Source organism: Euleptes europaea, chromosome 18 (assembly GCF_029931775.1).
Source record: "Euleptes europaea isolate rEulEur1 chromosome 18, rEulEur1.hap1, whole genome shotgun sequence".
In the NCBI taxonomy this organism is placed as follows: Eukaryota; Metazoa; Chordata; class Lepidosauria; order Squamata; family Sphaerodactylidae; genus Euleptes; species Euleptes europaea.
In genome coordinates this window covers 13,309,069-13,322,862 of record NC_079329.1, presented here as the reverse complement: position 1 = coordinate 13,322,862, position 13,794 = coordinate 13,309,069, and the positions used below count along the sequence as shown (strand labels likewise).

General features: G+C 43.8%; 1 protein-coding gene across 1 annotated transcript in view; it reads left to right on the top strand.

The window, feature by feature from the left end:
- Positions 1 to 13,794, top strand: part of LOC130490436 (uncharacterized) — a 161,728-nt gene that overhangs the window by 125,210 nt on the left and 22,724 nt on the right. Inside the window, exons 5-11 of the mRNA XM_056864264.1 lie at positions 868 to 956; positions 1,256 to 1,360; positions 3,156 to 3,223; positions 6,158 to 6,260; positions 6,756 to 6,922; positions 10,957 to 10,993; positions 11,101 to 11,212. Coding sequence (XP_056720242.1) covers positions 868 to 956; positions 1,256 to 1,360; positions 3,156 to 3,223; positions 6,158 to 6,260; positions 6,756 to 6,922; positions 10,957 to 10,993; positions 11,101 to 11,212 — 681 coding nt within the window. The remainder of the gene's footprint in view (positions 1 to 867; positions 957 to 1,255; positions 1,361 to 3,155; positions 3,224 to 6,157; positions 6,261 to 6,755; positions 6,923 to 10,956; positions 10,994 to 11,100; positions 11,213 to 13,794) is intronic.

Here is a 13,794-nt window from a genome sequence, read left to right as displayed (position 1 = left end):
CGTGCACAAGAGCATGTGCACAGGGTAGAAAAATAGCATAATAGGGTTTTTTTAACGTCGGGATGTGATGTCATCCCATGGGTCAGAAATGACCCGATGCTTGCACAGGGGACCTTTACCTTTAATAGTACAACATATTTGTATGACGGGCTTAGGACTACCTTCCCTGAGGACCGGTTTCACCTACACTAACCCTTTCTAAAGGAAAGAATTCTTCACTTAAAGATTAATCAGCTTATGGGCTTTGCTATTCCAGGATGTAGTGCTGGCCGCTAGTTTAATTGCAGGCTTAGATGGACTCATGGAGGATGGCTCCATCAGTGCTAGTTAGCTATGATAGTGAAATGAAACCTCTGTATTCAGAGCTCATAACCCTCTCAAAACCAGTGGTGGGGGACAGTATAGGGTTGCCAACTCTGGGGTGGAGAATTCCAGGAGACTTGGAGGGGGGGGACCTGGGGAGGGCAGTGTTTGAAGAGGGGAGGGTCCTCAGCAGGGTGTAATGCAATACAGCCCAACCTCTAAAGCAGGCATTTCACCAGAGGAACTGATCTTCGTAACCTGGGAGATCTTTAGGCCCCAAGTAGAGTTTGGCAACCCCAGGGCAATAACAAGGAGAGGCTTTGGCCTTCTTGAGCATATGGTTTGCCTCTGGGCCACTGGTGGGATCCAGGTGGGCTACTCTTGCATCCAACTGATCTGATTATTATGTTTGACTTGCGGTTTTAGCCAAATGAGTATTACTTCAAAAACCAGAACAAGTGTGAAATCCATCAGCATATTCTGTTCTGGGGGTGGGGTTCTCTTGCTCTTTGCGGATTTTGCCTCTGTGAAACCCACCTACATTTTATATCCTCTTGCAAACAGGTTATAATGAAAATATAGACAATGTCACTGCCCAGGACTTCCGCAACCTTATAGAAATCAACGTTGTGAGCATTTTGTTAGCATCAAAGGTGAGTGTTTCTAACTTGCAAGGAGTCCCCCTCTTCCTTGAGGGCAGCTCAAGTAGAAAAAAACAGGAATAGTATACGATTCAGAGGTGCGATGTTTTACCTGTGTATGTCAGTTCTCTGTGGCTCAAATCAGAATGATGGGGAAGGTCTGATGCTCTGCTTTGCACCCTAAGGGTTCATCCCTGCCATCTAAAGTTGCAAGGTGCATTAATGTAATGGTCTATTGCCAGGATACCGCAGCTTCATAAGTCTCTCTTTTGAGATCAGGTACACTGTTTCTCTTTGTGTTTTGTATACAGTATGCGCTGCCCTACATACGGAGAACGAGAGGAAACATCATCAACATGGCCAGTGTTTATGGAGTTATTGCAGCAAAGAGTAGTGTGTCGTATGACTCAAGCAAGGTAATCCTGAGCCAAGGACAGACTCCTTCTTTGAATGTTTCTGGTCTTCTGCCTTTTAGAACAATTTGATTGGCAGATGAAGGTTTTCACAGCATGGAGATAGTCAGTGAAAGTGTCTACCATCTCTGTGCTTTGAAAAACTCCACCTGCTGGCTCTTGTAAATCAAGCTGCTACTAAAGGCACCAGAGGAGGCTAGAATGGGGTTTTTCAGGTCAGTAGTCAATTCTCACACAGGAAGCTAAAACTAGTCTGTAACCAGTAAAGGATTTATGGAATGTCCATTTGCTTTCTTTTATACAGACTGGGAAAATATTGTCGAAGGCTTTCACGGTCAGAGTTCATTGGTTCTTGTAGGTTATCCGGTTTTCAGGACAGGTTTTCAGGACAGGAAGGCTTGGCTTCCTGTCCTGAAAACCTCCAAACTAACGAAGACTACAGTCAACAATAGACATGCTGATTAGCTTTGGATTTCACACATTAACAGATCACTTCAGGATACAATGGTTCCATATTAACATACCACACCCTCATTAGCACATTATCTTGATACTTACAGGACAATGATTAGCACATTACCTTGGATACTTTTTGCAGGACAATGATTCAGCTCAACCCAACCCCTTTCTGACTATATATTACTCTTCCTACACACTTGACACTGAGAGACACTGTCCTTCAGTGTTACTCCTCTGAAGATGCCTGCCACAGCTGCTGGCGAAACGTCAGGAAAGAAAATACCAAGACCACGGTTACACAGCCCGGATAACCTACAAGAACCAAAGACTGGAAAAAGCTCACTTAGGCCACAAAGAAGACATCCTGCATCTTCCACCCTTAGCTGAGAACCCCAAGTAGGACTGCCAACTGCCTAGAGGAAATGAAATACCCCTTCCCTTGAATAGAGACTTCATGGAGATGTTATTTAAAAGGTGATGTCATTTCCCTCCATGTCATGAAGAGCTGGTTGGAACCCCAGCTCCAAGAGACCAGATTTCTACTGTTCTGTTTTGACCCATCCATCGACTAAAGAAATCAGTTCTTTAGGACCCTAATATTCACACTCCAGTTTACTAGCCAAGGGATCGGTCTAGGCCCATTTGTGCTGGGTAAAAAAATGTCGTTGGTTAGATGCACAGTTTTTTAATCTGAAGTATTAAAACGTTATTCCTGGGTGCGATTTAACAGGAGATACTGCGAGGCTGATTGGACTGGGCTTATGCTCGATAAGCCTAACCATGTGGTATTCTACACGCTTGGGGGTGATTACTATCAATGTCTTCCTCTTTACGTCGTTCAGTTATTCATGCTTTTACCCAAAAAAAAAAAATGACGGGAAAAACATGAACAACTGAAAAAAAGATCTGGGGCAGTTCTGCGGGGGTTGCACAGCTAATAACCAAGCATTAATGGCCTGGGAGATCTAAATCCAAATTGCCCCACAGAAGTATCTCAGCTCCCCCCACCCCGCATTTTCTCTTGACCAGAGGGAAGAAATCTTTGTGGGGATAGGGATGAATCAGGTCCTGAAATTCAGTGTTGAGGAATGAAAAGATCTCGCCCCCCACTCTCTATCCTGCCCTCACTAGGGCTGCAAAGAGGCCTTTAGAAAAATATCCTGTCTCTTTCATCGAAGCTTAACAGCCACTTGGATTGTAGGAATTATTTATGTCCATGTAATTTTTTTTTAAAAAAACCTTCTCTTTATGCACATCAGATTGTAGTCAAAGGCATAAAAGGAGGCTAAGCTGTCTCTGGTCAGTTGGCAACCCCAGATGTTTTGCCTTTCTCTTGCAGGGTGCTGTTATAGCGATGACCAAAGCCCTGGCCATAGATGAGAGTAAATACGGAGTACGAGTCAACTGGTAAGAGTGGTTGTTATCCACAAAGAACCCTCAATCCACATTGCCCTTGGCAGAATACTATCAGGGAAGAAGGACAGGTCCTCCATACCCCAACGCCAGCAGCATATAAACAAGGGTGTTTTTTTTGCCAAAACAAATAAAAAAGATAACAAAGGGAGAAATAAAAGGAATGCTAACATCATCATCATTCCTTTATTGGCATAAAAGCATAATACAAAAAGGGTACAAAAGGAATGGGGATTTTTAAAAGTGCCCTTTATAGAACGGTTAAAAAAAACAGTTACATCAAATAGCGCTGTTTGTTGATACTGCCATCCAATTAACCATTTGGTGGGCTTTTAAAACAAACTTTAAAAACTGTGCCACCGTCTCCAATATATGGGGCGAACGATTGTTCAATAAATAGGAAACATTAAAAGAATCTGAGACTTTCTGTCTATTATCCAACAGGGGGCTTAAAAGTTCGTTACAAGATTCTGTGTAGAAACTACAATAAAATAAGACATGAGCAACCCTTTCAATACAATTGTTGCCACAAGGGCAAAGCCTGTCAGACAGAGGGATTTTCCGAAAATCTGTATTTTCAAAATAAAAAAATTCAAGTAGTGCAGATGGAAAAACATTAAATCTGGCCAGAGAAATGGCTCTACGTTGAGAAGGATCACACAGGTGAGATAAGTATAGGGAGGGCTGATAAACACCAAAAGGTACCCCTAAATTTGATGGGGAGCATGTTTTATTAGCAGCACTGTTTAGGTCTTGAAGTCCTATATCTAAGAGTCTGCATTTTATCCTTTGAAAAGCTTCTACCTCAGTAAGCATAAGCAAGGAGTCGAGGTTAAAGCCATTAGATTTAGTTTTGCTCTCAATGTGCTGAAGCAACTTGTGACTCCATGAGTATATAGTAGATAAGGGAAGAGGAATCTGCCTTAAAATGGAGGCGTAACCAGAATTTTACAGTCATGAGCCACGCTCTTGTTTCAAGTAGCATTTGGCCAGTTTCCAAGCACAATGCGGCATATGGGACACAACAGGGCATACCCATTATTTTTCTGAATTTGGTTTGGATGCGTTCCAGTGGATAACCTAATGCACTAATCCAGACAGGAGTACCATACAGCAATTGCTCATTGACTTTGGCGTTAGTTAAAGACCTTAAGGGCAGCAGGAATATATTGATTTCCTCTATTGAAAAACCCCCCGAATAATTGCTAATGAGCTAAGTTCTGCTGATTTAGTTGCAAATTGATGATGGGTTTTCCAAGATGCATTATGATGGAAATAAACGCCTAAATACTTAAAATATTTGACCTGCTCAAGTGAGTTGCCACCAATTATCAATTTAAGTGGTTTCTAGGACTTTGAGAATACCAGGACCTTAGATTTTGCATCGTTCCACACCAGACCATTTGCAGTACAATACTCATGGCACCGGTTTAGTAATCTCTTTAAGCCACCCCTTGAACATGACAATAGCACAGCATCGTTGGCGCAAAGTAGCAGAAGAGTATGTTCAGAGCTGAGTTTGGGACAATGGCTGTCAACCTCTCTTAGCGCAGTAGCCAGATCATTTGGGAAGAGGTTGAAAAGAGTCGGGGCCAGGATGCAGCCCTGTTTAACTCCTTTATTGATTTTCGGGGATAGTTTGCTAGTGGTGTGCACTTGACTTGCTAACAGATAACCGGCACAGTAAGAGTATTCTATCCAGACAACTGGGATGGGTTCACTTTTCTGGAGAAGGGTATAAAGTCCTCATATTTCTATTCCCTTTCAAATATTGTTACTCATGGAAAGAGAACCATAAGGAATAGATTAGGCACAAAACATGGCGCCTTCTAGAATTACAGTTTAAGAAACAAATCCCATTATTTTCAATTCTACTGGAATAATCTGCTTTCCCTTAAGGCTGTGCATAGGGACTGTCTTGAAATATAACAGTCTATATCAGCATATCTGATACTACCAAAGCACCAAAATTACTGCACCTACATATAAAAAGGGGGGTGTCTACATACTAGGGGGTCTCCATAAGTTGTGCAGAGAAGTACACCTTTGCAAATTAACTAGACGAAAAATTAAATAACGGGGGGTGGGTGGGGAATACAGCTTTAAATGGAACCAAATCTGTCCCAGGAAGAATGAAAAACAGCAGAGTTCAGTTGAAGGGGGAAAATGGGGTAGCAAACAGAAGAAATCCACCTCTTTAAGTCCATTGCCAAGGGTTTACAGAGTCCAAGAGGAGCAGATTCTCTTTTATTAAAAATACGGCTAATGGCCAAACAAATACAGAAGCGTATACAGAAAACGATTTCCAACCGCCCCAACAAATAAAAATACAATAAGACAAGAGTGATCCTACAACAATAGAGTGATCCTACAACAATACTACACAAATAGATCCTTTAAAAAACCCTATTTTTAGTCTATCTTAGAATTATTTGTAGCAACTTTACCCAAAAGATTTTGCCAGATATTAATAGCGGCGGCACAAAATTTAGCAGTGTCAGCAGAGACCTTAGGAGAAGATTTGATGAATCAGATAATATTTTCAAGTTGTGCTAACCTCTAGTGATCAGTTGCACATGTGGGGGCACAAACAATAATCAGTATTATTTTTTTAAAAAATGGATTAAAGTTTTTACTGCTGCTTTTTCTTGTGCCGTAAACAAATGATATGTTAATTCCTCACAGATTGAGATTGCAGAGGCTGCATTCCATGTCATATTACTCTGGTAAATAGAAAATAGTAATCAGGGATGTAGGGTGACACAGTTTACAGTGTGTTAAATTGTGAGGTCATCGTGGAAGTTGATACATTTCTAGGAATAATAAGGAATGCACTTCTTCAGGCTCATTCATCCGGGGACACGTTTCATCATGATACCCCTGACCGGTTTTGTTTTGTTTTATATTCCCAAACATTTTGAATTCTAGCGTCTCACCAAGTAATATCTGGACTCCTTTGTGGGAAAGGGTTGCAAATCAGTCACCGAATGCAGAGGCCACAATCCAGGAAGGCAAAAGTTATCAGGCAAGTGTGTTGTGGGGAAACCGGGATGGTGCTGCTGCGGATAACTGGTTCTAGCGAAGGTTGCCATCCTCAAGGTGGGACCTGAAGTTCTCCCAAAATGACAACTATTCTCCCGGCTATAGAGATCAGTGCTCAGGAGAAAACAGAAGCTCTGCAGAGTAGCAGGAGCAGATGCCTGGGCCTAGAGTATCTACAGAGGGTGGATACTCTTGGCCTTCTGCATCTCCTATGGAAGAGGCATCCCCACTGGGCTCCCTCCACTCCCCAAACTTTGCCCTCCCCAGGCGTTGCCTAGATCTCCCAAGCTGGAATGGGCAGCCGTACCTTTACCACATCCAAGATTGTAAGAACAAGAGGGGCTGTGAATACAAAAATTGAAAGTTAGAATTTTTTACCCAGGAAATCTGTATTCTACTGCTAGCAACCTTGCTCCAACCAGATTCAATTTCTGAGACCTCATGAGATGCATTCTACATTTATCTCTTTCTTGCACTCTTACAGCTAATGGGACGTTTTGGCACCCCAGAAGAAGTGGCTTTGGCTGTCCTGTTCCTCGCCGCTGATGGGACTTTCTGCACTGGCTTCAACCTTTTGGTCAGTGGTGGTGCTGAAGTTGGCTTTGGGGTGAAGAACCAGGTGGATCTTGAGCCTGGCCCATGTCCAAGCGGGTATTCACAGGACTCCTCCGGCAAGCAATAGGGCTGCAAGGAGGGGGGTGGGGATAAGAGCTACGTGAACAGCTGTCATTGATTCAAAGTCATCCTTCCAAGAAGAAGAGCTCCACAAAGGTGTTGCATTATGATGTTTTAGCAAAGGGGAGGGGAACAGGAGACTCAATAGTCAATATGGTGTAGAGGATAGTGATGGACTATGACAACTCAGCAATAAAACTTACTGGATGATCTTGGGCCAATCATGGTTACTCACACTAAACTAGCACCAGGGACATTGTGAACCTAAAGAGAGGAGAGCCTTGTGTATCAACTTAAGTCTTTTTAAAGAAAAGGCAAGATAAAAAGCATCCCTTAAATACTCATTGGTTTAAATATGCCATACTGTTAAATAAGACAGGTAGGGTTGCTACTTTTTAAATTTGTCCCTCTAGCTGGTCTCTTTACTATCAGTTTGATCCTCGTCAAATATCAGGAGGCGTTACAGACAGCAGCTTTGCCAGAATGAAGATGGCAGCCCCGTCTTGGATTCAGCTTCACCTGGCCCAGACTCTGATATTATATGCGGGAACGAAACCCTGGGATTCCCCTTCTCTTATTAGGTTTTAGTTTGTCGTATAGGACAGTGAGACCATGAAATGGTTAAACTTCATTAAACGCTTCCTGTTGATGCTTGCTGTTTAATTCCCCTTGATCAACACCTTTGCCTGTTCCTATCCTGAATCCCATCATCTAATAAAGAAACGCTTCAAAGAAAAGAGGTGTCATTAATATGTTGGTGTTGTTTAATACACGAAAATGAGTTTCATGCACGAAAATGAGTTTCATACACGAAAATGAGTTTGCATCAGGACTCGCCCTACCTAGCTCAGCTAGCTCTGCTGCCCTCTTCCCTGCCAGCTTCCTTTCCCTGTACCTCCAAGCTCTCTACAAATGGTTTATGGCAAATGGTGCTTGCAAAAAGCAATTTTGCATGTTCTCCAACAGCAGGGCTCAAGATTGGAGTGGTGGGGGCGGTGTATATCACCTCATCCATATCCCATTACCAATACTGCCAAGTTAAGTGCACACTGTTGGGCAAGCTACCCCCTAAAATTAATATCAATAAAGGAGTTAAGCAGGGCTGTATTCCGGCCCCAATTCTGATAACCACTTCTTAAATGATTTGGATGCTGCGCTAAGAGAGGTCGATAGCCATTGCCCTAAACTCAGCTCTGTTCATACTCCCTTGTTACTTTACACTGACAACGCAGTGCTATTTTTGGGCTCAAGGATTGGCTTAAAGAGACTATTAAACTGATGTCACATGAACACATGAAGCTGCCTTCTACTGAATCAGACCCTTGGTCCATCAAAGTCAGTATTGTCTACTCAGACCAGCAGTGGCTCTCCAGGGTCTCAGGCAGAGAGAGGTCTTTCGTATCACCTACTTGCCTAGTCCCTTTAACTGGAGATGCCAGGGATTGAACCAAGGACCTTCTGCGTGCCAAGCAGATGCTCTACCTCTGAGCTATAGCAAATGGTCTGGGATGGAACTATGTGAAATCTAAGGTCCTGGTATTCTCAAAGTCCTGGAAACCACTTAAATGGGTAATTGCTGGCAGCGCTCTTGAGCAGGTTAAATATTTTAAATATTTAGGTATTTATTTTCACCATAAAGCAGCCTGGATAAAATATATGTTTACTTATTTTGCACAATTGGCCTTGGCCTTTTTTTTTTAACGCCTGTGACAGGTGCTTCCCTTTTATTTCTCCTTGCAAGTAAGAATTCAACATGTCAAACTGCCCCAATCACTGCATCTCCATGTAGGTCAATTGTGAAGATGAAGGGACAGAAGCTTTGCCAGAACGAAAGATGGCAGCCTCATCTCTGGATTCAGCGTCACCTGGCTCAGACTCTGATATTATATGCAGGAACTAAGCCCTGAAAAATTATAAAAGGACATCATTGAAACCTGCTAGGAACAGGGGAGGGGGAAATGGCAGACAGGCATTGTGTAAATTTAGAAGGGAAAAGAAGAGGGACCAAAATCACTTCATTAAATATTTCCTGTTGACGTTTTCTGTTTAATATCTCTTGAGTAACAACTGTGCCTGTTCTTATCCCCAATCCCATCACCCAATAAAGACACGGTTCAAAGAAAAGAGGTGCCGTAAATATGTTGCTGCTGTTTGACTTTAGTACATGAAAATGAGTTGGCATCAGGACCCACCCTAACTAGCTCAGCTGGGTTTGGCACCCTCTCCCCTGCCTTTCCCAGCAGCTCCAAGCTCTCTGGAATAGTTTGCTTTTCACCCTCTTTATGGGGCAAATGGTGTTTGTTTATGGGGCAAATGGTGTTTGCTTGCTGGTGAAAGAGAAGCCATTTTGCACATTCTCCAAAAGCAGACTTTTTGGCCAGTATGTTGGTGGTGTGAATCTTCTCATCCTGAGACACCGCCAAGCAATTCAACTGTTGAATCAAGTTTGTTCAAATGTCACCATCAAAATAAGCTACAGACGGAGGCGGTGGCCGCCCGGAGGACAGCCAGAAAATGGTGGAGCCAGGACAGGATCTGTTGCTTGCTGCTTTGAGTGAGAGTGGAATCAGTCCAAATGATCTGTTTGACATCGATTCTACAGATATGGGTCTCGCGACTCCAGCTGTTCAGCAGTCAGTACCACTTAATGCAAACTAAGCTACGAAAAGGGCAACAGCACGAAAGGGGGGAACACATCTACTCACCAACTATGAACAACACATGAAAAGTCTATTCAGAAAACCTATTCAATTACATAGAAGAAACATATACACCAACATACAAGAAGATCCAAGGATTACTCGCAACAAAGAAGAGAGAATTGCAAAAGAACAAAAGGGCATAATTGAAATAGGGTTTTCAGGTCCCTCTTTGCCACCGGCGGGAGGTTTTGGGTTTGCGGAGTTGGGGGTGGAGATCAACGTCATCTACGTGATGACGTATATCTGGCACCAATTGGTGCTGCGGATAAAAAAACATCCCCAGATGACCACCCCAATGCGTGAGTGAGGAAGGCGAAAACAGGCTGGAAAGCAGCACCCTGTCCTCCTGCCTCGTGTGAAACAGCTGATTGGGAAAAAGTGCTGATTTGGGGAAAAACAGCTGATTGGAAAATTTTCACCACGCAAGGCCGCTGAGTGGGGAGTGGGGGATAAAATTCCCAGGGCCTGACATCTGTGAATGGGACAAAAGGACTCAATTCCAACTTGTGTATAAGCTTTGACTCTTGAAAGCTTATCCCCTGGAAATCTTGTTGGTCTCTAAGGCGCTACTGGATCTGAATCAAGTCAGTGGTCCCCAACCTTTTTTTGGCCATGCCCCACCGAAGCATATCTAAAATCCTGATGCCCCCCCCCCCGCCCATGACATATAATTCTTATTATTCAAAAAGCGAACTCCTATTCACCACTCCTCTCTATTAGCGGGCTTTCCCCCCTCTCCATTGTCACCAGCTGACCGCCGCGTACATTATGATTTTAATTTTTAAAATGTGCATGTCACAATATATATTTATATACTGTATATGAGGCCCCTAGAACCATAAGAAATGCAAAAAATTCACTGTTCATGACTCATTCTCGAATTGCCCCCCTTAAAAATCAAATTGCCCCCCTGTGGGGCATGTGCCCCACATTGGGAACCACTGATCTAGCTGTTCTCTTGCAGATCTGGCCCAGCCACAGTCCCACCAAAACAAGCTTCCAAGGAGAAGCAAAGAACTGAAAACCACACTCCTAGCCTGAGGACCATGCTCCTACCCCAAGGCTAGGAGGGAGGGCCTAGAAAAGAAAAAAAATGAGATTGAATTTAAAGAGATGGTATGGGGCAAATATTTTCTTGAGGAAGTGAGTTTTCTAAAGAGAGGATGAGTGGGAGGGGGTGAGCTCATCCCTCCCGTATTACCAGAACTATCCTCAGCAGCAAGGTCACAAATGGGGAATCCATCAAGACTTGCTTTCTTGCAGTAAACACAGCAGATTCTGAAAAGCTTCCCTCTCTTGTTCTCCCAGTCCTGAAATGACCACTCCTCATGTTCTACAACCTACTGTCAGCAAACTAGCCACATACCTTCCTCCCAAAATGCACATCAGCAGTTGCTTTGCTCCACCCAAGAGCCTATATCTACCAAGCTCTATGTGGATTTTAGTCATTAGCAGACTCAGAGGCAAACTGCTGTCATGGAAACTTGTCTGCGTTACCCGGGCAAGGTGGTGATCCTGACTGGGGGCACCTCAGGCATTGGTCTGGCCACTGTGAGAGAATTTGGTAAGAATGGGAAGAACTGGGGATGGAGAGAGGGCAAATTCTGCCAACAGGTATCTTGTTTTATCTGGCCAAGGGCTGCAAATAAACTATCTATCTATCTATCTATCTATCTATCTATCTATCTATCTATCTATCTATCTATCTATCTGCCAACAGGTGCCTGCCAGGAAGACTAGGAAGTCTTGTTCCTTACTTCTCTAATTTGGGATGGAGAGAAATTGGGAGGGAGGGAAATGTGCTCTTTACATCCTCAGAGACACTTTTTTCTGTCCTGAAAACACATAGTACTGTCTTCCAGAAGAAGGTCTTGAGAACTAGAGCCTTTTCATTAGACTTTGACATGCCAAAAGACTCTTCCTTGTGCTATTAAATGTAATAGGAGATCATATTTCTCTTTTTCTCAGTTAGACAGACAGACAGACAGACAGACGGATAGATAGATAGACAGACAGACAGACAGACAGACCCCACCATCTTTCCCAGGCTCCATCCGTGGGACTTTCCATTAGCCTTTGACATGCCAAAAGACTCTTCCTTGTGCTATTAAAAGTAATAGGATATTATAGCGCTCTCTCTCTCTCTCAAATAGATAGGTAGATAGAAGATAGATAGATAGATAGATAGATAGATAGATAGATAGATAGATAGATAGATAGATAGATAGATGATAGATAGATAGATAGATAGATAGATAGATAGATAGATAGATAGATAGATAGATAGATAGATAGATAGCTGCACCCTACTGTTTTTCCAAGCTCCATATCCAAATTCCAGGAGTTTCCCAACCTCAATCTGGCAACCCGCCCGCCCCCATCCCCCACCACAGACCAGGGGGACCTTGCAATCCTAGTGTTGGGTGCCCCCATTTCCAGACAGCAGGACTGACAGCTTTTATTCTGTCTGGGTCTCAATGTTGGGGGAGGCTTTACACATTGAATGCCTGCTGGGAAAGCTCCTGTTAATTTGGGGTGGGGGGAATGGCAGTGAGTCTTTTAAACCAAGAACTAAATCTTGTGATGTGCATTTCATGAGTGAGCCAAGCCTGTGAGTTTTGTCTTGAGTTCCTTTCTTTCTTTGCCCTCCAGTTCGCCAAGGAGCCAAGGTAGTGTTCTGTTCAAAACAATCTGAAGGTGAGTCTAGAGCATCTTTCTTCACTGCCCCCACCCCCATGACAGGGTCCCCTTAAATTATGGTAAATGTATATGCCAACCTCTACAGAGATGGACAACACTAGAGAGGACCTTCCTCCCCAAGGAGTTTGTTTCCCCATTTAAACCAGAATCAATTGGTTTATTTTGCAGCCCTTTTAGGCTGCCTTCCTCCAAATGGAGAAAACAACCAAGAGATGGGAGGAATAGTCTTCAGTACATTTAGGAAAGGTGCTTGTGTGTATTTAGAGCTTGGGCACAGCTGGAAAGGAAGATGGAGGGATAAGCCAAAACCACACAGAAAAGGTAGGTTAGAAGGTTGGTTCTGCTGGCAACTGTTCTCTTCTACCACTTTGCAGTGGAAAGGGGACGAGCCATTCAGAGGGAGCTGCAGGATTCTGGGTGCCCAGGGGAAGCTTACTTCCAGGTCTGTGACGTCCGTAAGGAGGATGACATTAAGGTAGGCTAAAACTGGGTGCACAGTGGGACTTCCTTGGGGGTTCTGCTTCATCACTGAAACCATTCTCCATATTCTAATTCTCAGGGGTGCAAATGTGCATGACGCTGTTCTTCTGGGACTTTCCTCTTGATTTACAATCCTCTTTCATAAACTCAGAATGTGTTTGTCACCTGCGGAGTCATGTCTCTCTCCTCTCCTTGAGTCCGGGTGTGTGGTTCCACTTAATTTCTCCATCAGCTTTAAGCTTCCAGTCCTCGCTGTCATAGCATGCCATTCACATGGCTGGTGCAAGAGGTTTCTGGAGTCTGACTATGGGCAGGCACCGCAGCTGTGCTCAAACATTTCCTCCTTGACTCTGGGCTTAGTCAGGGTGGAAGGGGTGGAAGAGTGCCTCTACAGCAGTCAGGGCACTGAACTGATTAAAAGCTTTATTTGTGGAACTAACCAACTAGATAGGAAAGAGAAGAGATAAACCTTGTTGTCTTACTAGGTGAGATCCTTACTAGGTGAGGATCCTAGACTATTCTGGAAGGAAAGCCTAAGAATAGCATTCTGCAGACAGAGAAGGAGAAGCCCCTTTAGAAAGAAGATGCTCCCTCTACAGACCTGTCCAGCTAGAGCTTGTATGTTCTCCCCAAGCAGGATCTGGCATTGTCCCCCCACCCCACATATGGCTCCTCTCCTCTCTTCCCTCAGGGTCCTTTTTACCCAGCCTCCTCCGTCTTGCTCCCAACTCCTGGAAGAGGAGCTGCCCAGTGCAGTTCTGGTGGTGGTGCCTTGAAGTACTGGGACTGCAGGTTCTCGATTGTGTTGTTATTCTTGCCCTGCCTTATATGTCTTTTCATCCCTGTTCCTGCAGAGGCTGATTTTGGTAACGGTAGAACGTTATGGATGCTTGGACTGCCTGGTGAACAACGCTGGAGCTGGTGAGCAATTTTCAAACTGTTGGGGTCTGGAAAGAATCATTGGGA